This window comes from Ascidia mentula, chromosome 5 (genome assembly GCF_947561715.1).
Source record: "Ascidia mentula chromosome 5, kaAscMent1.1, whole genome shotgun sequence".
Taxonomy (NCBI): Eukaryota; Metazoa; Chordata; class Ascidiacea; order Phlebobranchia; family Ascidiidae; genus Ascidia; species Ascidia mentula.
In genome coordinates this window covers 21,574,010-21,599,522 of record NC_138570.1, presented here as the reverse complement: position 1 = coordinate 21,599,522, position 25,513 = coordinate 21,574,010, and the positions used below count along the sequence as shown (strand labels likewise).

General features: G+C 37.6%; 2 protein-coding genes and 1 pseudogene across 3 annotated transcripts; all 3 read right to left on the bottom strand.

Annotated features, from left to right (window-relative positions):
* Window positions 1–2,149: 2,149 nt before the first annotated feature.
* LOC145902066 (tektin-2-like) lies at window positions 2,150–6,492 on the bottom strand (annotated as a pseudogene).
* Window positions 6,493–6,734: 242 nt separating this feature from the next.
* LOC145903220 (uncharacterized) lies at window positions 6,735–11,055 on the bottom strand. The gene is made up of 6 exons (XM_082991285.1): window positions 10,508–11,055; window positions 9,132–9,260; window positions 8,797–8,901; window positions 7,238–7,331; window positions 6,920–7,135; window positions 6,735–6,763 (listed from the first exon to the last, which is right to left on the bottom strand). Exons 1-6 carry the CDS (start codon window positions 10,586–10,588, stop codon window positions 6,735–6,737), a joined length of 654 nt encoding a protein of 217 aa, XP_082847411.1. The 5' UTR covers window positions 10,589–11,055.
* Window positions 11,056–11,483: 428 nt separating this feature from the next.
* LOC145901510 (tektin-2-like) lies at window positions 11,484–25,496 on the bottom strand. Of its 2 annotated transcripts, none has more exons than XM_082989211.1 (9): window positions 25,270–25,496; window positions 24,723–24,850; window positions 24,517–24,663; window positions 24,287–24,357; window positions 23,932–24,075; window positions 23,468–23,690; window positions 23,045–23,188; window positions 22,496–22,575; window positions 11,484–12,037 (listed from the first exon to the last, which is right to left on the bottom strand). In XM_082989211.1, exons 1-9 carry the CDS (start codon window positions 25,409–25,411, stop codon window positions 11,989–11,991), a joined length of 1,128 nt encoding a protein of 375 aa, XP_082845337.1. In that variant the 5' UTR covers window positions 25,412–25,496; the 3' UTR covers window positions 11,484–11,988. The 2 variants fall into 2 exon arrangements, with proteins under 2 accessions (XP_082845337.1, XP_082845335.1); XM_082989209.1 differs by lacking the exon at window positions 11,484–12,037 and adding an exon at window positions 21,520–21,981.
* Window positions 25,497–25,513: the final 17 nt, after the last annotated feature.

Here is a 25,513-nt window from a genome sequence, read left to right as displayed (position 1 = left end):
CATTTTACTCAAATGAGTTTCTGGTGTAAACACATTCTTCACAAGTTTCACAAAAAATCTTGTTTCATGTGATACAATTGAACTTTGGATATTGAGGCTGTTTCTTATTGCTTTACTTGCCTTTCCAAGGTTGTACTGTGTTTGCTTGTTCTGTGCATAACATATTGGCATACCACATAGACATCAAGGCAATGATACAGCCATGACAAAATTTAAGTAAGCATATATATATATATATAATACCATTCTTTTAAACTTCGGAAAAACCAAAACATCGCAAATGGTGATCACATATTGACAAATGTTGCTTCCGTTAAAATGCCAAAGTGATTCACAGCACTCTGACTGAGTAACAATATATGGAATGTCAGCATCATTCCAGTGCACATAGCTTTCACATAAATCTTCAAAAATGAAACAAAAAACACTAAAGTATCAAAAAAGAGTTTTAGTAGGTAAATCCATTAAAACTCACCATGAGATTTAACTGAAGGGGGCTTCAAGGTTAGTGTAAGTGATTTTTCAAATTTGTGTAGCATATTTTTTGCTTCACATTTAGACTCAAACCACTGTCAACAATAAAATGCAAACCTAATTTATTGCCCATAACATTAACATATATATATATATTTTTCCATTTTGTTTTGAACACAGGATTTCATAATTAACTCTAGTGGAAAAATTTGCTCTTTCATAAAAGGCGATTTTTCAAAGATTACTAACCTTTTCCACCGTATTAGAGTGTGCAAAATCCACTTCATAAAATGTCTCTTGGTCGTTGCTGCTAAAGCAAGTTATATATCATTTTCTTAAACCTCAACAAATTTACAGGCCCACTATACAAAATACAACTTACGACGTTTGAGGAATATCCTCAGAAATCATCAAATGCCTCGGCATTGGCACACAATGCCGAAACGACCGAAACTTACTTGCGTCAACAATATTTTTTAACAGACAATAACTTTTTCCGCAAAAATACATGTTATTTCTAGCACGAAATCCGTTGGATGTGTAGAAAAACCTGCATTAACAGTTAAGAACATTACTGAAAGATTATTGCCTTATAGGTAAACCAGCCAACATTGTAAAAGTGACAAACTCTACCTAAAAAATAAGCAGATATCAGTTGCCCTCTGCTTTACAATCCTACACACGTGCACAGTTTTACCAGTTGCGCATAAAAATGTTAATTGCAGCATTTACCACATTTTTTTATTTCTTTTTGACTTATTTAACTTCTTTACTGAACGATTAATTTTATTTACAAATATTCCAATGTGTTATGCAGCAAATACTGCCTAAAGTGCCCACACAGCGAAGTACAAACTCAGCTAGTAGAAATCATCAGCAGCACTGACGCACCGACGCACGACAATAGCCTTTGTGACCTCACAAACCAGGCTTACGTCGAATCTGCGCCCGACTTTCAGTTTAGGTGTAAGTGTGGTAACCGTTATTATCGGCCTAAAACCTGACCCAAACGCTTGACAGACGTAGAAGTCAGGGAATTTCCAAACTTTTATCAAAAAGGGGTTAATATAAATTAATATCATTTACCGTAGACTTAGTGCAAGGTATAGCGAAAATACTTTAACGTTTGTTGAAGCTACATATCAAAGACATAGTGCAAGGTTAGTGTCTCATATTGATTTTTAAAAATTGAATACATTTTACATTGTCAAGAGATCTACATACGATACACCTCTGTAACGTTACAGTCCGGCCCTTTCTCCTGACACCTTTGCTTTCTTTCTTCAAAATCGCACCATCATCGTCTTTGAAAAATATTACTACACGGGGTCACAAACATTTCTCCAAAATTGATTCCCATGCAAGTCTTTGTAAAAGAAAAATCAATGCAAAATTTTATGGTTTGAACCTTTGTGTGTATATGTGCACATTGACATTACATGGATACCGCTTAGATTGATTCTTCTTCCACCAACCTGCATTTACTTGTAGCAAGTGGTAACGACCCACTGATCTCTATGAACACTGGATAGCGCAACTCCGCTCAAAATTGAAGCAATTTGATTGGCGCAGCCGCCATCTTGAAAATTCAACTTTCTTCTTGCTAGCATTGGTGCACGGTCAATTTGAAAAGGTAAATGATATTGTGGTTGTTTACTATGAAAATAATAGGTGTGAAAAATAAACAAGACTTCGCTGTTCATGCGTCAAGTGCTCGTTGCATATAAAATTGTTGGCAAATGTGAATTTACATCCGCAAGGCTATGGACTGCAGTGTTATGCCGTGACCGTGAAGAACAGGTTATGGTTTGTATGTAAGGAAATAGCTAATAATCAAATCATGTTTATTTTGCGAGAAAAGCAACTACGCGACGAACAAAAAACAAGGAAATGAAATGGCATGGGCACCGATAAAACCATAAAGGTTATCGAGTCAGGCGCCCATGTAAAGGTGATTTCCTCACGGAGAATCACCGTCTGCCGTAGGATCGCAGCCAGTCGCACTGGGAGGTGATGGGTTGCGACAAGCTGCATGTGACGAAAAGGTGGCCACCCGGCCGTGCTGGCCAAAGCAAAACCCATCGAAACGCAAACGCCAACTCGGTTCTCAGAACGTTTCCTTTGATCCACATCGACAGACCTTAACGTCCCGAGGACAGTCCAAACGTGGTGGTTTTGGTTGGAGATGGTCAGGATCGTATGGAGGTTGCGCTTGTTGAATCATCGTAGGTCTTGCTGATGATGATGTTGGTGTGCAGCGCTCCTAGGTCTGAAACAACAACGGATCCTACTAATAGTAATTGAAATTACATCAGTTTACAGGAAAATAAACTTTGGAAAACATTTTGAATTGAACCGATTCCTGTTGAACAACCGGAATCCTGTCCAAGTGCAGAGGACAGAAGTTAAATCAAACAAGATAAAGCACTTGATGGCGGGCAACACTAAAAGGAGGGACGGAGGGACGATGTACACTAAACGGAGGGACGGAGAAAAATTGCACTCCCAAGGGAGGGAAACAGTCAGAAGGCATAATAAAACATAAATACATGAAACCGTAAAATCATACATAAGAAAGGATAATAATCGTGGAGGGAAAGATTTGACGCACAATTTGACGGAGGGAAGCATTTGTTGACCAAACTTAGAAGTATTTGCAACAAACAATGAACAGGCGCTTATGGAGGGAAGGATTTGTCGCAGGATTCAACGGAGGGAAACATTTGTCGCACAATTCGATGGAGGGAAGAATTTGTTGACCATATGGTGACCGAATATACTACAAAGTATATGCAATAAACAATGCACAGGTGCTTATGGAGGAAAGGATTTGTCGCACAATTTGACGGAGGGAAGCATTTGTTGACCAAACTTAGAAGTATTTGCAACAAAAAATGCACAGGTTCTTATGGAGGAAAGGATTTGTCGCACAATTTGACGGAGGGAAGCATTTGTTGACCAAACTTAGAAGTATTTGCAACAAAAAATGCACAGGTTCTTATGGAGGGAAAGATTTGTCGCACAATTCGATGGAGGGAAGCATTTGTTGACCATTATGACCGAATATACTACAAAGTACATGCAACAAACAATGCACAGGTGCTTATGGAGGGAAGGATTTGTCGCAGCATTTAACGGAGGGAAAGATTTGTCGCACAATTCGATGGAGGGAAGCATTTGTTGACCATTATGACCGAATATACTACAAAGTACATGCAACAAACAATGCACAGGTGCTTATGGAGGGAAGGATTTGTCGCAGATTTAAAATTCAACACGATTTAAAATTCAACATATCCCGGACATCAGTTTATTCAACTTTTGGGTGTGATTTCTTGACTTGTTTGAATGCTCAGACCACTCCCTGCACACCCCGAAGCAAAGACAAAAAGCAAAAAAAAATTACACAAAAACTTAATACACACTTAACTCTAACACAATAGTTTATTGTAGATCTGTTCCCTGACTTTGAATGTGGTTGTTACTGACAAGTTTTCATGCAGAAATGGTATTGGACACAACATTGCCATTATTTAAAACACTATTAGGGCATTTTCTTGCATGAATTCCAAATTCCAAATTAATGTTAACAGTCAAGTTATTTAACTTGTTTTAGTTTACCATATGGCAAATAAAATGCAAATTCCAGATTAAGTGTTAATGCGAACTGGTAAGCCATAAAACTGTAGTCCCTCTTGTGTACCATAACATGAGCTGTTACAACTGTTTGCTCATCACATAAATATGGATTGTCACAACTTACTGAGCCTGGGCAAGCTTCTCCTTCAGTGAAGCAATACTTCCTTCAATCTGGTGAACTTCTTCAGTCAAACCATATTGTGGCTGCAAATAATTCCACATTAAAGTAATGCTATGTCTAAATAGGAATTGTATATTGAGCCACTTGTCAGTATTACCATGTACCCGCTTTCTTCTGTATCAAGTTACCAAACAGTAAAGCAATGAAATCTATTGTTTGAAAATGCTTTAAATATTATATGACACATTTAAATCAACTCAGGACATCAGAGCAGAACTTTAAACTCCATTGGAACTTTAAAAATCCCAAACAAAAGTAAATTTCACAAAAAAACAGTGACTTTTTTTATATAAACCAGCGGGAAACTTTCATATCCTCTAGGATGTTCATTTCATTTTAACAGTTGCATGCGTAGTTCGTTTACATTGTAAACCTTGGCAAAAATAAACATGATTCGATTTTAAATAAAACTGGTGGAAGTGTCTCATGTAATAAAATTTATGTTAAGAATAATTTTTACAAACATGAAGAATATTGTTACCTTGTCTCTGCATAGTTCAACATTTGGTCGATAAGTCCTTGTCTCTAGTCTGGTGTGAGCAACCTTGAGTGGTGCAGCTTTGGCACGGATTGCATGTTCCAGATTTCTAATGTCCGCCTCAACCTCAGCAATTTCTTCTTTCGTCTGAAACAAATAACTGTGATTGCGACTTTTTAACATTTCTACTTAATATGAGCATAAAAACTTGTAAAGACAAAAAACTTCCACAACCAAAGTGGAAAAAGTCACAAGCAAAATAATCATGCTAGCTTTCTTGCCGTAAACCTTTTAATCAATTAATACAGTACTGCAATACTGTTGTGTAGTCCTCATGCTAGTGGAAAACCAGAAAATATGTTGTTTATTTTATTTTGTGGAGTTACACTTGGTACAAATAGAAACAACACTTACATTGGTCTGTTGCCAGACAAGCTCCCTCTCAGCTTGCTCCATTTCATGAAGTCGTTTGCGGTATGAGAACTGGGTTGCAGTCCGTTGGGCTTCCAATTCATTTTTGGTTTGTGCGAGAGTGGCATCGATTGCCTCACGCAGAGTCACACTCGCTCTCATCTCTGCTTCTGCTCTGTCCTTGTTGTACTGAGAGAACTGGTGCCAAGACTCTGGGGTGGTGCTTCTACTCACAAAAAACACAGCATCTATGTAAAGGGTGGTTATAAAATTAAGACAAAAATAAAGACAATAGCAGTTGTGTAGAAAAATGCTGCATGAAACCAGTTTCAGTAAATATAGGCTGGCTAGATTCGATAAAGGAGTTATTTCCAGATCCAAGATTTGTTCTAATGGAATATTCAACTTATTAGTTATATTTGAAAACCTGTGCAAAGATTGCATGTTTATGCAAATCAGTGCTAATAGCAACCATGCAATGAAGAGCAATACTGATGGACTTACTCTTTGAGAACATGTGTAGGATTTGGTTTGTATGAGATTCCAGATGACTCATTATTGAAGCCGTAACATTGTTGGTCGATTCCTTGAGCTTCAAACTTGTCTCTCTGATCATTGGCCAACTGCTGACGTGCCTCTCTCAACAAGCTGCACAATATTAATAAAAAACAATTAGTTTTCAGTATTACATGCTGATTATTTCAACATAGCACCTATTATTGTGTGTCCATTTAAAGAGTAACTATGTCTACGTCAAGAAAGTACCACGGTTAGCACAAAATAAAAAAATTAAGACCATCAGTTTACACACACAATGTTAATACAAAATGAACTTTTTAGGAACATTTTTTTATTTGGCTTGATAAATTTATTATTTTTTTTACCATAATTGCTCAAAAGATTCAGCAATCCTTTTCTAAAGTTGTTCCTTGATCTTGTCGATGATTTCCACCTCCTGCCAACATAACACAACAAATTTTTTGTCTATTTACTTCCAAAATACAATTTGCTTGCTCAGTTTCCAACTTTTCCTTGTTCAATGCCTTCATTGAAAGCATAAAACAAACAGTGTCGCAATATGTTTGCCAAAAAATTTGCTTACATTATTTCCTGCATCTGTTTCATCCAAACATCTTTCCAATGTCTCCTTGCACTTTGTGATGTCATCAATGCGATCATCCAAGCGTGTATTGTTGTCATGCTGGTTCCATTTAGTTTGATTTGCAGTTAACCTGGTGCCCCTTTTACTCATACAGAAACACTTTTCCTTTAATTCTACTAATACTACTGACTGATTACAAAAGCCCATGGCCTCATCTTTTCTAAACTTGCACTGTGATACCAAAAAATATATTGCCCTGAGACAAAAAAATTGACTGCAATAAATAAAAAGAGTTTGCAGTTTATTTTCAAAATAAGTAAATTTGCATTTTATTTTCAAAATAAGTAAATTTGCATTTTATTTTCAAAATAAGTAAATTTGCATTTTATTTTCAAAATAAGTAAATTTGCATTTTATTTTCAAAATAAGTAATGCGACAAACTTTATTTTCAAAATAAATAAGTCATTTCGTTTTCATCTGAAGTATCAAAAGTATCACAAGTATCAAAATTATCAAAAGTATGTGAAGTATCACAAGTATTAGTAGTATTAGAAGTATTAGTAGTATTAGTAGTATTAGTAGTATTAGTAGTATTACTAGTATTAGTAGTATTAGTAGTATTAGTAGTATTACTAGTATTAGTAGTATTAGTAGTATTAGTAGTGTTAGTAGTATTAGTAGTATTAGTAGTATTAGTAGTATTAGTAGTATTAGTAGTATTAGTAGTATTTGTAGTATTTGCAGTATTAGTAGTATTAGAAATATTAGTAGTATTAGTATTATTAGTAGTATTTGAAGTATTTGAAGAATTAGAAGAATTTGAAGAATTTGAAGAATTTTCCTCATCACCTGTGAATGAAAGAACATGCTTTGATTGGCTTTGTTTTTGTGTTGGAACTATTTAAGAAAAAAAGTGACGTCACATTTGATAAATTCCCCACATTTTATTACCTTGATCAGTCAGATCAGCCAGTTCCTTTCCTAGTTTACACAGATCCTTATAACCTTGCAGTTCTTCTTCAAGCTTTTTTATTTTCCTATCTTTCTGCAAAAAGTTAGGCAAGTTAAAGTGTAAGTGACTCAGAAAAATTAAGCATATTAATAATTAAACTAAGAGATGGTCAATTTTTGGCAAAAAAAGGAGCTTGGTAGGGCAACTGGTTTCTGAGATACAGTTGATCAAAGTTGCAATTTTAACATTGTGAATGAAATCATTTGAAAGCGAGATTATTTCTGTGTGACGTCATAGAAGTCGTGCGAGTGCTGGTAGCAAGCCTTATGCATAGGAATGGAAACATAGTAACACTGGTTTAATATAGTTTTGCATCAACTTTGCTGCATTCAAGGCACAATAAGTGAACAAGTGCAATAAACGAATTTTTATGTCAATTTAAGCAGCAGACAGATGGCAGCTGTTTTGACCTATTATGTCTTTTTTAGTTTTATAATAATAAAACAGTTACTGGGACAGGGTGTTCTTGTTGGTAAAGCATTTATGATTGCTGACATGATACATGAACTTTTCAAAACGCGAAAGAGACAAACCATCAATTTAGCATTGTCGTTTTGTCCACTCACAGAAACAGATAAAAGTAATTGAATTTTGAGGCTGGCAAAGATCGCTAAGAAAAAAACGACCAAATTAGCTGATTATGCAACACAACACTGTTATTTTGTCATAGTACCACTTTTTATCCGACAGTGGCATTGCCTACGACCTACGAGTTCGCGTCATAAATGGTAAATTTAATTCGCCACAATCAACCACTAATGTACTTTTCGCAATATAGTTGTAACTAGTAATGTTGGAATCCTCAAATTAAAATCAACACAAAGGTGAGGTTAAAGTTATGACATCACACCCAAAATGACGTCATTTAATGTCACGGAGTAAAGAAACAAACCATCCCAGTCTTGTCGAAGTACAGGGTAATAAATGCTGCTCCACCCTTTGATCTTCCGATAATCAGGGACAAATAAGCCTTTGGTTTGTGATGTCACAGTGACATATTTTTTGTGATGTAAAACCTTGTCTTGACCTTTGAGATAATGTAATTTGTGGATTCTCCTATGTTTGAAACTATTCCATATCTGTGTAATATGGGGCCTTCTCCTATGTAAACAATGCATTTTTTCGCGCGACCGCCTTGCGTCGCGTCAAATTCGCAACAGCAAAATTTTTTTGCGATTCTGGGTCTGTGCTTCAGAAGACAATAAGCAGAATAAACAAATACAAAACAAGACGCAAAGGTAACTTCAAAAATACAATGTATTATTGTTGTGTACTTAAATTTAAAAGATAAGAGAACTGAACATCGAACCGAAATTACAATTTTCTGTGGCTGACATGGTACATCTAATAATTTGAATTTTCTGTAAGTTATTGCCCAAGTTCTAATAACATAAAGTGCATTTGCTTTAGTTCATCAAACCAGAAAAACAGAATTAACCAGACATCCAAAATGCCCTACCGCCATAATCTCTGTTTTACAATCAAGATAATCAAAAACCTGTTTATTTTCTTCCGAGGCCTTAGCAAGTAAGTTGGAATTTATGTCACTAGGTGTCCACGGATCCACTTTATCATGTGATGTTTGAGTTGCAAAGTTTTTTGTCTAAACAAAGTAAAATGTGAATGTTAGATACAAATTCTATTGACAACTTTAAACTAAAGATATATAAAGATATATACATACAAATATCTTGTACAAGACATAATGTTGTTGAATTTGACCTTTTTGAACTTTCAATCAAAAATAAATGTTGTGACAAAGGCAATTTTTTCTTCAGAGCAGATGATTTGATTCAAAGTTAGTGATATCAGGTAAGCATTGTGAGCGATTACCTTTATAGCTGTTTGCACAGTGTTATAAAGAAGTTCCACTTCATATTTTATTTTTTGATCATCATGAGTAAATTTTGCAATCATGATATTAGGAAAAAGATTTCTGGAACAAGACAATTTGACCTTGATCTGCAAAAAAGATTAACATACTTAAGATACATTTGCCAGCATAAAACAGAATTAAAATCCAAGCAGAAAAGGGTACAACAATAATACCGGATTTGAAAGTTTGTTATTTGCACGAAGGATTTTGTTTTAGTGATCGATAATTGTGCGGACGATTAGAACGTTTTTATCATGGTAATGGGTTATCTGCTTTTCATTGGCGGATTTTTTAAATCTGGTAAAAATTTAGCTAGCCTAGGAAACCAAACATTTGCTTTGGTTACGCGCTTTTCAATCAGGTGTCACTTAAGGGAAATTGCATATCACAGTTTGAACAGCTAAGGAACGGAAGGAAAATAGATAGAGTTTATGGAACTGACCAAGGGCGTCTAAGGAAAATAGATAGAGCTTACGGAAATAACCAAGGGCATATAAGGAAAATAGATAGAACTTATGGAACTGGTCAAGGGCATCTAAGGAAAATAGATAGAGCTTATGGAACTGGTCAAGGGCATCTAAGGAAAATATATAGAGCTTATGAAAATGACCAACGGCATTTAAGGAAAATAGATAGAGCAAAATAATCAATGCTTTTCCACAATTTTTAAAAATACATTACTTGACAGGTAAATTTTGTAGCGTTTATTCCCCAAATGATAAAACCAGCCTTCATTCATGTTGATTATTTTCAATTTTATACATGTCCAATTCTTAGTCAAGAAAATGTTGGTTGAAAACACTAAATGCTTCTAATATTTGTTTTTCTTTTGTGAAAACAAGACACAGTAAAATTGAAAACGATCGGCATGAATCAAGCCCTTTAACGACATGTCAGCAACAGAACCGCACTTTCATACATTACATTAAAGATTGTCAACATACAATAAATATTGGCCAATTCGGATAACTCTATCTACTTTATTTAGACGCCCTTGGCCAGTTCTGTAATCCTTATGTATTTTCCTCAGACAATTTCTGCTCCTTAGCTCTGCAAATTAGTGCGAGTTTTCTTAGTTCCTTAGCTAATGTAACGAATTCTTAATTAACAAAACTAATTGATGCATAAAAGTGTAATTGTGAATTGGTCGTTGTGTTGTGCGTTATTTTCAGTATATCGTCGTTGCTGGCATTGACCCAAGTCTGACCATGTTAGTGCCAGTGTGACCATAAACAAACATCATATAATATTCGCTGAAAAAGAATCCTTTTGGTTGTGTAGGTCTAGTACTGGAAGATAGTGTTTTATGCAATATACTATGGTTTAATTTTACCTGTATATTTTTCACCACTTGCTTCAATTTAATTGAGCGAATTTGATCCAACTGAGATGATGTTTGTTTTTTTCGACCCATCCTCTATGTTTCCTTAACAGTTTGAGACAAGTTTCCTTAATAGATTGAGACAAGTCTATGTCTCCTTAATTAATAGCTAAACAAATAAGACAACCATTGTAGATATTTAGGTGCAATAGCCCATCAACCAGAACAAAAAATACCAACTAGCTAAAACATGGGTTATTATCGGCCTAAAACCTGACCCAAACGCTTGACAGACGTAGAAGTCAGGGAATTTCCAAACTTTTATCAAAAAGGGGTTAATATAAATTAATATCATTTACCGTAGACTTAGTGCAAGGTATAGCGAAAATACTTTAACGTTTGTTGAAGCTACATATCAAAGACATAGTGCAAGGTTAGTGTCTCATATTGATTTTTAAAAATTGAATACATTTTACATTGTCAAGAGATCTACATACGATACACCTCTGTAACGTTACAGTCCGGCCCTTTCTCCTGACACCTTTGCTTTCTTTCTTCAAAATCGCACCATCATCGTCTTTGAAAAATATTACTACACGGGGTCACAAACATTTCTCCAAAATTGATTCCCATGCAAGTCTTTGTAAAAGAAAAATCAATGCAAAATTTTATGGTTTGAACCTTTGTGTGTATATGTGCACATTGACATTACATGGATACCGCTTAGATTGATTCTTCTTCCACCAACCTGCATTTACTTGTAGCAAGTGGTAACGACCCACTGATCTCTATGAACACTGGATAGCGCAACTCCGCTCAAAATTGAAGCAATTTGATTGGCGCAGCCGCCATCTTGAAAATTCAACTTTCTTCTTGCTAGCATTGGTGCACGGTCAATTTGAAAAGGTAAATGATATTGTGGTTGTTTACTATGAAAATAATAGGTGTGAAAAATAAACAAGACTTCGCTGTTCATGCGTCAAGTGCTCGTTGCATATAAAATTGTTGGCAAATGTGAATTTACATCCGCAAGGCTATGGACTGCAGTGTTATGCCGTGACCGTGAAGAACAGGTTATGGTTTGTATGTAAGGAAATAGCTAATAATCAAATCATGTTTATTTTGCGAGAAAAGCAACTACGCGACGAACAAAAAACAAGGAAATGAAATGGCATGGGCACCGATAAAACCATAAAGGTTATCGAGTCAGGCGCCCATGTAAAGGTGATTTCCTCACGGAGAATCACCGTCTGCCGTAGGATCGCAGCCAGTCGCACTGGGAGGTGATGGGTTGCGACAAGCTGCATGTGACGAAAAGGTGGCCACCCGGCCGTGCTGGCCAAAGCAAAACCCATCGAAACGCAAACGCCAACTCGGTTCTCAGAACGTTTCCTTTGATCCACATCGACAGACCTTAACGTCCCGAGGACAGTCCAAACGTGGTGGTTTTGGTTGGAGATGGTCAGGATCGTATGGAGGTTGCGCTTGTTGAATCATCGTAGGTCTTGCTGATGATGATGTTGGTGTGCAGCGCTCCTAGGTCTGAAACAACAACGGATCCTACTAATAGTAATTGAAATTACATCAGTTTACAGGAAAATAAACTTTGGAAAACATTTTGAATTGAACCGATTCCTGTTGAACAACCGGAATCCTGTCCAAGTGCAGAGGACAGAAGTTAAATCAAACAAGATAAAGCACTTGATGGCGGGCAACACTAAAAGGAGGGACGGAGGGACGATGTACACTAAACGGAGGGACGGAGAAAAATTGCACTCCCAAGGGAGGGAAACAGTCAGAAGGCATAATAAAACATAAATACATGAAACCGTAAAATCATACATAAGAAAGGATAATAATCGTGGAGGGAAAGATTTGACGCACAATTTGACGGAGGGAAGCATTTGTTGACCAAACTTAGAAGTATTTGCAACAAACAATGAACAGGCGCTTATGGAGGGAAGGATTTGTCGCAGGATTCAACGGAGGGAAACATTTGTCGCACAATTCGATGGAGGGAAGAATTTGTTGACCATATGGTGACCGAATATACTACAAAGTATATGCAATAAACAATGCACAGGTGCTTATGGAGGAAAGGATTTGTCGCACAATTTGACGGAGGGAAGCATTTGTTGACCAAACTTAGAAGTATTTGCAACAAAAAATGCACAGGTTCTTATGGAGGAAAGGATTTGTCGCACAATTTGACGGAGGGAAGCATTTGTTGACCAAACTTAGAAGTATTTGCAACAAAAAATGCACAGGTTCTTATGGAGGGAAAGATTTGTCGCACAATTCGATGGAGGGAAGCATTTGTTGACCATTATGACCGAATGTACTACAAAGTACATGCAACAAACAATGCACAGGTGCTTATGGAGGGAAGGATTTGTCGCAGCATTTAACGGAGGGAAAGATTTGTCGCACAATTCGATGGAGGGAAGCATTTGTTGACCATTATGACCGAATATACTACAAAGTACATGCAACAAACAATGCACAGGTGCTTATGGAGGGAAGGATTTGTCGCAGCATTTAACGGAGGGAAAGATTTGTCGAACAATTCGATGGAGGGAAGCATTTGTTGACCATTATGACCGAATATACTACAAAGTACATGTAACAAACAATGCACAGGTGCTTATGGAGGAAAGGATTTGTCGCACAATTTGACGGAGGGAAGCATTTGTTGACCAAACTTAGAAGTATTTGCAACAAAAAATGCACAGGTTCTTATGGAGGAAAGGATTTGTCGCACAATTTGACGGAGGGAAGCATTTGTTGACCAAACTTAGAAGTATTTGCAACAAAAAATGCACAGGTTCTTATGGAGGGAAAGATTTGTCGCACAATTCGATGGAGGGAAGCATTTGTTGACCATTATGACCGAATATACAACAAAGTACATGCAACAAACAATGCACAGGTGCTTATGGAGGAAAGGATTTGTCGCAGCATTTAACGGAGGGAAAGATTTGTCGAACAATTCGATGGAGGGAAGCATTTGTTGACCATTATGTCGGTTTACCCGTTGTCGGGGTATGTCCCCGCTGGGTGACCGTGGGGTACGACTGCGTCTCGGCCTCGCACCCCAAGGGATCCGACTGAGTCTCGATGGCAACTCGGCCTCGTAGGCTATTTGCCTTCTCTATCTCAAGGTTTACTGTTGGAGTTAAAGAACTCCTTTACACAAGTCTGTGCGTCTTCTAAATAGTCTAACTCCCGACTAAACACATACATCCACCAAGCTTCAAGCCAGTCCAAAGTTGTTCATAAATCCATTTATTGATATAATCCAACGAATAAATCCAAGTACAGTACAGTACAATTGGGGCTCCTATACAGTGTACTAAAGCAGAACCAACAGCCTAGACCCTTACACAGCAACAGTTAAAACACACTGATTTTGCAGGCGCTAGTCGCTCTGCTTATATAGTCTGCGGTTGGCCACACGTATTGATACCTTACTTGGAGTTGTTGCGCAACTTGAATGCAACCTGAAGTTGACCGATTTGGTCGATTACGTCAGTTATTTATATAGCTTAATTAACTAAGTGCCCTAATAGGTTATTTGTGTATAGGTAGACTTTGTTTTCAGAATAACTAAAAGTAGTTATGTTTATTTTAGCTTTATTTATCATTTGCGAAAGAAGTACTTGTGTTTAAATCAACCTTTATTTATTATTTGCCAAAGAAATGTCTGTAATTATTTTAACTTGATTTACATAGTTAGTTTGGTTGCCTAAGTTACCTATATGACTTTATTGCCCAAATTTCATGGTTTATAACACATCTATAATGTGGCTGCTTCTACCGGCTACAATTTTTTCACCTGCCACCAGCTCGGCAGGTTTTTCCTATTAAATTGTCCGGTCAGGAATTGACCTAAACCGGAAATGAGTTCTTCTTTTTTCCCATGTCGTTTTATTGGATATCACAACTTGGACATGCGTTGAACGCGTGATTACAATGACTTTGGTTTTAACTCTCGGTCATAATATAGTTATACGCTTTGGGCCTTTTTTAGTATATACATGTGTTGTGCGGCGACATAATACCCCCCCGCTTGTCTGGTACTTGCGGTCCATATATGAACGCAAGTTGTTGGTTCTGTTGAAGAGAGCGACGTACAAAGTACACTCACAAATATATTTTATAGAACACCAAAATATATATATATATATTTACACAAATTTCCGTTGTTCGATTGTAACATATATACATATAACAAAGCAATCACGGGACACGATTGTTTAGACGAGGAGACATTTACAAAGATATAATTGTAGATCCACAGATTATTTTAGTACATTATGGAGAGCAACGAGAATACATATACACAAATTTTACATTGATACATAGGCGATAGCTGGTGTTATTAACACAGTAACAAGCGTATAATTGATGTTAAGTAAGCGTCTGATTATTAATAGTTGCCACTATGTGGACTATATATCTCTTTTATTATTTCGCTTTGTCGCTTTGCGAAACTGTTTATAGCGTTATTAGGCTTTACACCATTGAAATTGCAAGCAAGTTGTAAGTAGGTACACGCGCATTCGTTGTTTGTATCGTGAAATGGCTTGAAAAATTGCTTCAAAATTGTGAGCTGTGGAAGAGTGATTACCTAGGATTTCAACTAACTTCCACGTTTATGCGCTTGGTGCCATTAAATATCGGTAAAAGTGAGATATTGGACAGAAGTGTCCTCATGAAAAGGCTGTAAAATGCCTTGTGTGTTGAAGATAAAAACGCGATTCGCATTCCTCGAGGTAAATACAAATCGCGAACTAAAGTGAAGATCTACGTTATTTATTGCAAGAAGACCCATTCCACGTCACCCGACTGGGCCCAAATCAGGTTCAGTGGAACGGAGTCTTGTCGCGAATAGATTCCAAACGTAGGGATTTCATGACTTATATTTATTTGAACAGCACAATTGCATTAATATGTCGGCTGTCGCAGTCGCTGATCGAGTGACCCCATTTAGTTATTATAAGGTGTTGAGGGGTTAATCAGTGCTGAAGTTACGTATTAAAGGATGCGCGTCGCATGAGATTACATTGGCGGAGTGAAATTGTGTTAAGCATTGATTCGGTTCTTATACATATATAAACACATAATAACGTTTTGGTGGGTGAAACATAAAAAATGTAACGAATCTATGTAAAAATTGTGCGTCGTTGATTTATCAAAATTCTGTGTTGGAAATTTTATGCGGCCTTCAGTAAACACAGACGGCTCACTATATTTGTAAATTGTAATAGTCTTGTGACTTTATGGATGACTTCACCAAGACCGGAGTAGTCATACCTTGAAATTTCATGGCGGTCATTACGCATGATGGTCGGTTCTGACTGGTGCATACGGAACTGTTCGCAGTTGAATTTGGAAAAAGATTTTCTACTTCTATCACCAGAAAAGGAAGAGTTGACATACGGTTTTTGTTGCAGTTTAACAGACTGGTTTGGTAAGCGAGGATTGTTTCCTCCTGTAATTGTTGCATTGCTACTTTGGCGCTTTCTGACGCTTGGGTACCTGGCCTTTTTAGTTTTGTACTGAGGCAATTTATCTGCAGTTGAAGAAGAGTGAAGTTTAGTTTTTTGTTGATGTTGGGGCACGTCTGTTGAGCCAAGTGTGTTTGCCACAACAATACTAGGCTTGTCCTTTGCAGTTGTTTTTATAAGAGTGTTATTTGCATGACTGCCTCGGTGCGGAACTTTTACAAGGACTGTATTTATTTCCTTCGAGCTTTCTTTCATGTTAAATTGAACTGATTTCCTGTTTTGTGATGACTGCAACAGATTTTTATCAGGTCTGATAAACAAGTCGTGCTTTTGAAGAAAGTAGTATCCGAGAACAGGTCTTTTAACTTTGCAAACAGAGAAAGTTACAGACATGTTGCCGAAGCCAATGTCAATGTTGAGTACAGTTTGTCCAAAGTAGGGTATGGGCTCTCCGCCTGGTCCAATAAAGTCTGATTCAACTTCTTGGGTGTGGTGCTGTGTAACTGGGAGGAAATTTTTGGATGATCCAGTGTCCAACAGAAATGACATTTTATTATTTTTGTCGTAGACATGCGGCAAAGAGTTTGATGCCGACTCGGAATATTGCCGTCGATTTGGTGCTTTTGGAATCTGATTCGGTCGGTTCATAGACCTACAGATGTTGATATTATTGACCTGGTTGTAACTGCAAGGTTTGTTGCATTTTAACGCCTTGTCACCAAAGCGTGCATGATAAAAACACAAGCCATATGTTGACTGGTGTTGGTGCTGGGTAGACTGAGTATTTATTTGCCCTTGCCTTTGGCATTGTCGGAAGGGCTGTCTGTGATTTCCTTGTTGTTGCTCGTAATAACCGTTTTGATTTCTACACTGTTGTGCATATTCTTGTCTTGTCGGGCGGTATGAAAAGTTTCGTCGGTTGGTCATATTGTTACTTTTGTTTTGTTCAACAAAATTTCTGCGACTTTGTTGTCTTTGATTGCTTATATCAGACTTTAACTCAGTAAACAGTTCTTGTATCTGACCGGTAATTCTCTGCATTTCATTGCTTTGTGTCTGATCTTCCGGTACACTATAATCAGTTGGCGTAATGATTCTGTCAGCCAGCAACCCCAGCTCTTCTAGAGATATGTCTGGGTGTTGGGCGCGAAGTACATTGCTGACGTCCCTTGGCATTTTATCAAGAAAATTGTCCACCACAATTTGGCGTGTTGTCTCGTCATAGATTGGGTCTTTTGCGCACACTGCGCATAATCGTCCCATGAAAGTTGAAGGAAGTTCACCTGAGTCTAACCTCAAAGATTTCAGCTTTGAGAGCCAAGCTGTGCTGCTTGTTCCAGTGGACAAGCGAATTAAAGAATTTTTCAGAGTTGTATAAGGGGTAAGTGAAATAGCTGCCTGTGCAATAACGTGCTCATATCTGGCACATTGTTCTTGTGAAAATCCTGACAAAAGTTGAGCAAATTTGTCTCTGTCGTCCATTATATTATACGTTTGAAAGTATCGGTCGAGGTACAGAAAATAAGAGCGGTAGTTGTGTTGCGACCATAGTTTTGGAATTTTAATTCCAGCTGTGAAGTTAAACGTTTGACGTGGAAAAGGTGCGTTTGTAAAAACATGTTGGTCGGTGTTGGATGGCCTTATGTCAGCATGCTTATCTTGGGAGGGAGGTATGCTAAATGGGTTTCTGCCCAAACTTTCTACGTCATTTGTGTTTGGTCTGGGGGAAGTGCGACCTGAAACTGTGGGATTATCAGGTTGCAGTGTGTTTCCTTGATTTTCAGCCCACAAGGTGTCGACTGGGGCTTCCATACTTGCCCTTATTTGAGTTTGATATCTAGTTCTAGATGCAATTGAGTTACCAGGTGGTACAGTTTTACGTTTTTTATTGCCTTTCTCAGCCAAAGTTGCGGACTTTACCACGTGCGGCAACGTGATGATTGTATATTAGCGTTTTGATGCAATAAATGTTTGTTGAATAAGCTGTTCTTCCTGATGGCACTTTCCTGTAGTTCCACTGTTCTTTCTCCGTATGGGATGTAATTAGGAACAAGCTTTAGTAAATCCAATAGTAAGGTAATTCCGTTTGGCGCCTGATAAGGGTATTCTTTTCTTAGGATGAGGGCAGACCATGCAGTTGCGGGTATAATCCGTTATCCGTATAAATCCGTTATCCGTATAAATCCGTATAAATCCGTATAAATCCGTATAAATCCGTATAAATCCGTATAATTCCGTATAAATCCGTATAATACGTATAAATCCGAATAATCCAAACAGTTGCCGGAGGTTGTCTTCTTGTTTGTTAATGACTGGTGCAGTTGACTGCTTGCTGTTGCTGTGCTAGGTAGGCTGCTGGAACTGGAACGGGTGTGAATTAACCCGTTCGGCGGGAAATTTGGCTGCTAAATCCGGGAATGGTCGGAATAATATCCGGACAAGTTTTGATGACACTGACTTGTGCAGTGAACTCGCCAAACTTCTGGGCACCAGTTGTCTATTTACCCGTTGTCGGGGTATGTCCCCGCTGGGTGACCGTGGGGTACGACTGCGTCTCGGCCTCGCACCCCAAGGGATCCGACTGAGTCTCGATGGCAACTCGGCCTCGTAGGCTATTTGCCTTCTCTATCTCAAGGTTTACTGTTGGAGTTAAAGAACTCCTTTACACAAGTCTGTGCGTCTTCTAAATAGTCTAACTCCCGACTAAACACATACATCCACCAAGCTTCAAGCCAGTCCAAAGTTGTTCATAAATCCATTTATTGATATAATCCAACGAATAAATCCAAGTACAGTACAGTACAATTGGGGCTCCTATACAGTGTACTAAAGCAGAACCAACAGCCTAGACCCTTACACAGCAACAGTTAAAACACACTGATTTTGCAGGCGCTAGTCGCTCTGCTTATATAGTCTGCGGTTGGCCACACGTATTGATACCTTACTTGGAGTTGTTGCGCAACTTGAATGCAACCTGAAGTTGACCGATTTGGTCGATTACGTCAGTTATTTATATAGCTTAATTAACTAAGTGCCCTAATAGGTTATTTGTGTATAGGTAGACTTTGTTTTCAGAATAACTAAAAGTAGTTATGTTTATTTTAGCTTTATTTATCATTTGCGAAAGAAGTACTTGTGTTTAAATCAACCTTTATTTATTATTTGCCAAAGAAATGTCTGTAATTATTTTAACTTGATTTACATAGTTAGTTTGGTTGCCTAAGTTACCTATATGACTTTATTGCCCAAATTACATGGTTTATAACACATCTATAATGTGGCTGCTTCTACCGGCTACAATTTTTTCACCTGCCACCAGCTCGGCAGGTTTTTCCTATTAAATTGTCCGGTCAGGAATTGACCTAAACCGGAAATGAGTTCTTCTTTTTTCCCATGTCGTTTTATTGGATATCACAACTTGGACATGCGTTGAACGCGTGATTACAATGACTTTGGTTTTAACTCTCGGTCATAATATAGTTATACGCTTTGGGCCTTTTTTAGTATATACATGTGTTGTGCGGCGACAATTATGACCGAATATACTACAAAGTACATGTAACAAACAATGCACAGGTGCTTATGGAGGGAAGGATTTGTCGCAGCATTTAACGGAGGGAAAGATTTGTCGAACAATTCGATGGAGGGAAGCATTTGTTGACCATTATGATCGAATATACTACAAAGTACATGCAACAAACAATGCACAGGCGCTTATGGAGGGAAGGATTTGTCGCAGGATTCAACGGAGGGAAAGATTTGATGAAAACACTAGAAGAATATTTTCAAATTCATCAATTTTTTTTACTTTAGTAACTGCCTTATGTCATCTTTGAGAACTTTTTGGTCATCAACAGTACCACCATTGAGCCTAATCCATCGATCGATGTGTCGAAAAATTTCTTTCAACAGATCTTCATGTGCGACGTGAACCACCAAGTCGGGGTATATGGTCAGTTTTCTGACGAACTGCTCTGTTTGTATGGCATATTCAACGGTGCCAAAAATTTCATCGTTGGTCAGAAACCCAGTCTTTTTCGCCAGGTACATTGCGTTTTCGCATTGTTTGCGGTTTCTTGGTCTGTCGGTTGGCATTCTGAATTGATCATCATTTTTGCTTCTTTTTTTGTTTGAATATTATTGCAAGCTTTCTTGGCAGAATTTATATTCACCTCGTTTTTTACTTCTTCCAGTGCCTGCTTTGCCGTGGAAAAGAAAACTGGTTTGTTTGACTTTGAATTGCCGTGTTCACTTGCTCTTATCCAACATACTGTATTAAATAGAGTGGTATGGATCCGTTCGAGCTTTCTTCAGCAAAACAAAAGTATAAGAGACGTTGAAATGTATCCAATGAATTTTTTCCTTTTATGCTTTGATCTTCTATATGATAATACCTTTTATAAATTCCTGTTTCGTTGTTTTTAGCGCATCCTTTGTAAATAAATCTGTACTGGTCGCATATGTGTAGTCCGATTTATATTTTTTAGCAGTGGCCTGAAAAAAACACCCTTCCCCAGCTTTGGGTGTCACCATGGCATCAACTTGGATGTTAGGCGGTTTCAGGAGGTATTTGTATGCTTGGGTAAACGTATGTGAGGGGTGTTACCTAAACTCAACAAGATGCTGAAAAGCAGTATAGGCTACTCGAAAAGGTTTCAGCGTGCTGTATGTTTGTACAATCAAACTAAAGTGCCACAGTCAACAGCTGCACAGATGAGACCATACTGGTCAAAACAGTGTAGGCTACACACTTCTCATGAATGTATTGATGAGATACGGAAAAACCTCGAACCAGTGATTTTGTTGCCAACAAGTTGCGTTAATTTTCAACTTTACAACGAAAGATAAAAGCAGTGTTATGCTTACCATTTGATTTACCGACTTACTGAAGCATTTTCATCACTCTTAGATTGATTCATTTTCAACTAACCTGTCTATAAATATGGCACGCGTGTTAATTTGGAAGCAATTTTATTCCTATTTTGCAATGTATATAACAGCACTTACAAGGGTAATACATACGACCTGCAGACCCGGCAACTAAATAATTGTTTCTGTAAAATGTAAACTATAGTTTACACGGTATACCATCTATGATTGGGCTTAAGTTATTCAACTATTACCTGCCTAGAAGACTATGCTCTTCTCCACAAACTCAAACAACAGTTTAAACCAACCCGAGTTCAAGAAAGAATGACGGTAGTTTAAATTACGCGCGCATGATGAACCGAAAGGAAACCGCGTTTAAACCTACACATGTTCCTGGTCTGTGTTTGCACATACCGCTCCTCTTAATATACTTGGGTGATATTCTATAAGGCGGAATATAACTTTAACATCGCTGGGAAATATTTATACATAAACAGATACTTTTAAAATTACCAAATCGCGTAGAACTGAGTGCCTCATGGTACGACATGAGTAACCTAGAGTAACCCCGACGGAATGTTCGACTACGGTGGTAGTTGGAGTCTTATCTGTGGGAAACCACCCTTGTCAGATATGCATGGTTTGTGCAGATTTATTGTAGCAATTACATCATCATGCAGTGACGACACACACAACAACGACAAAGCAGTGAGAATTCGATAATCTCGTCGTATCGAAATAACAAGGCATCCTCAAACAGTGTCCAAAGTATGAAGTTTTTAATGAGCGCAGGGTGATGGCATTGCTCTGTTATATTATTGTAACATCGGCTGTAGTTTTTTACACAAAACAAACACATACAAGGGAAAGTTCAAAGTTCAAGCCAGGTCGAGTTGGCTGATCTTGATGGGGCTGGTGGGGGTGGAATGACGTCCTTCTGTACGCTTGAACGTGTCACGTGGTTGCTGGGCAACGTACTTCTCTGCCGGCACAACCAGTTTGCGTCTGACGTCAACACACTGCCCGTCAAGCTTGAGTGAGTTTCTCTTGCACGCCAGGTCAGCCTCGATCCTGTACAGGTTCTTGTAAAGTCCGTCCCGGGCGTGACTGGAAAAGAAACATGTACTTTTAAGCACGATTTAAAATTCAACATATCCCGGACATCAGTTTATTCAACTTTTGGGTGTGATTTCTTGACTTGTTTGAATGCTCAGACCACTCCCTGCACACCCCGAAGCAAAGACAAAAAGCAAAAAAAAATTACACAAAAACTTAATACACACTTAACTCTAACACAATAGTTTATTGTAGATCTGTTCCCTGACTTTAAATGTGTTTGTTACTGACAAGTTTTCATGCAGAAATGGTATTGGACACAACATTGCCATTATTTAAAACACTATTAGGGCATTTTCTTGCATGAATTCCAAATTCCAAATTAATGTTAACAGTCAAGTTATTTAACTTGTTTTAGTTTACCATATGGCAAATAAAATGCAAATTCCAGATTAAGTGTTAATGTGAACTGGTAAGCCATGAAACCATAGTCCCTCTTGTGTACCATAACATGAGCTGTTACAACTGTTTGCTCGTCACATAAATATGGATTGTCACAACTTACTGAGCCTGGGCAAGCTTCTCCTTCAGTGAAGCAATACTTCCTTCAATCTGGTGAACTTCTTCAGTCAAACCATATTGTGGCTGCAAATATCAATAATTCAACATCAAACCAAGTAATGCTATGTGTAAATAGGAATTGTATTATGGGCCACTTGTCAGTATTACCATGTACCCGCTTTCTTCTGTATCAAGTTACCAAACAGTAAAGCAATGAAATCTATTGTTTGAAAATGCTTTAAAGATTATGTGACACATTTAAATCAACTCAGGGCATCAGAGCAGAACTTTAAACTCCATTGGAACTTTAAAAATCCCAAACAAAAGTAAATTTCACAGTAAAACAGTGACTTTTTTTTATATAAACCAGCGGGAAACTTTCATATCCTCTAGGATGTTTATTTCATTGTAACAGTTGCATGCGTAGTTCGTTTACATTGTAAACCTTGGCAAAAATAAACATGATTCAATTTTAAATAAAACTGGTGGAAGTGTCTCATGTAATAAAATTTATGTTGAGAAAAAATTTTACGAACATGAAGAATATTCTTACCTTGTCTCTGCATAGTTCAACATTTGGTCGGTACGTCCTTGTCTCTAGTCTGGTGTGAGCAACCTTGAGTGGTGCAGCTTTGGCACGGATTGCATGTTCCAGATTTCTGATGTCAGCCTCAACCTCAGCAATTTCTTCTTTCGTCTGAAACAAATAACTGTGATTGCGACTTTTTAACATTTCTACTTAATATGAGCATAAAAACTTGTAAAGACAAAAATGACAAAAAACTTCCACAACCAAAGTGGAAAAAGTCACAAGCAAAATAATCATGCTAGCTTTCTTGCTGTAAACCTTTTGATCAATTAATATAGTACTGCAATACTGCCAGTTTGAAGTCCTCATGCTAGTGGAAAACCAGAAAATATGTTGTTTATTTTATTTTGTGGAGTTACACTTGGTACAGATAGAAACAACACTTACATTGGTCTGTTGCCAGACAAGCTCCCTCTCAGCTTGCTCCATTTCATGAAGTCGTTTGCGGTACGAGAACTGGGTCGCGGTCCGTTGGGCTTCCAATTCATTTTTGGTTTGTGCGAGAGTGGCATCAATCGCCTCACGCAGAGTCACACTCGCTCTCATCTCTGCTTCTGCTCTGTCCTTGTTGTACTGAGAGAACTGATGCCAAGATTCTGGGGTGGTGCTTCTACACACAAAAACACAGCATCTATGTAAAGGGTGTGTATAAAATTAAGACAAAAATAAAGACAATAGCAGCTGTGTAGAAAAATGCTGCATGAAAACATTTTCAGTAAATATAGGCTGGTTAGATGTTCTAATGGAATACCTATTACTTTTATATTTGAAAACCTGTGTAAAGATTACATGTTTATGTAAATCAGTGCCAATAACAACCATGCAATGAAGAGCAATACTGATGGACTTACTCTTTGAGAACACGTGTAGGGTTTGGTTTGTACGAAATTCCAGATGACTCATTATTGAAGCCGTAACATTGTTGGTCGATTCCTTGAGCTTCAAACTTGTCTCTCTGATCATTGGCCAACTGCTGACGGGCCTCTCTCAACAAGCTGCCCAATATTTAAAAAACAATTATTTTTCAGTATTGCCGGTTGTTTCAACATACCAGCACAAGACTTATTGTGTAGTGTTTTGATGTAACTATAGCTATGCCAAGCACAAGTACCATGGTTAATAATTTGCAAAAAGTGTTACAGCAAAATAAACATTTGGAAACTTTTTTTGGGCATTATGAGTTTAAGCAAATTATTATTATTTTACCATAATTGCTCAAAAGATTCAGCGATCCTTTTCTGAAGTTGTTCCTTGATCTTGTCGATGACTTCCACCTCCTACGAGCATAAAACGATAAATTTTTGGGTCTATTTACTGCTAAATTATAATTTGTAACACAGGCGATTTTTGATCAATATCATTATCATGCAAAATGAAGGTTTTAGTCATTGGAAAAGTGCATGACAGTGCGTAATGTAGTTTCTTAGTAAATATACCTTGTGCAACTCTGCTTCGACACCGTCACGAACCACATCAATTGTTTGGCGACCTTCACGCAAGGTCAGGCACTCAATGGCAACATCTAGTGGCAATGCTTTTTCTTCTAACGCTTGCTCAGTTTCCAACTTTGCCTTGTTCAACGCCTTCATTCAAAGCAAAAAACAAACAGTGTCGCAATTTGTTTGCCTAAAAATTTACTCACATTAATTTCTGCATCTGTTTCATCCAAACATCTTTCCAATGTCTCCTTCCACTTTGTGATGTCATCAATGCGATCATCCAAGCGTGTATTGTTGTCATGCTGGTCCCATTTAGTTTGATTTGCAGTTACTAAAGTCAGTGGAAATGGAACATGATTACTTCAAAGGAATCAGAACATATACAAATTGAAACACACATATTTAGGTGCAAGCTGATCACTTTGAATACAGAAGCCAAAGCTAATATGCTGGACATTTTCAGGCTGGGGTTTCGACATGTCTGTGATTATGATCAGTGCTATAACTAACTAAGTGGCCAAATCATCTGTATTAGTTGGTAATTCCAGAATATTAGCTCTAGTTTCTTTTCAAAGGGAACTCATTTTATATGAGAAGAAAATATGTTTCAACAACTTTTAGCCAAGTTATTTGTTTTGATAAATTTTCAGTTGTCACACTTTGACACAAATAGTTAAAAAAAGTTGCTTGTCACAGAATACATAAAGGTTTAATTATAACTTTTAGTAAAGTATTTATTTTACCACCAACCGTTTACAAGTTCCCTAGCTTCTTGTCGAATCTGATGCGAGGCAACTCTTTGTCGCTCAGCATTCGTTGAAATGAAATCATTTGAAGCAAACCAATCGGCCGGAGCGAATCTTTGGGTCGGTTTTAAACTCAATGTAGCCATATTTTTGCTTATTTTACAGCACTCTCTTCTGTGAAGCGCAACTAAAACCTTCCACGATTGACTCGATCACGAACTGCGTTGTCAAGACGAGTTCACAGTTGC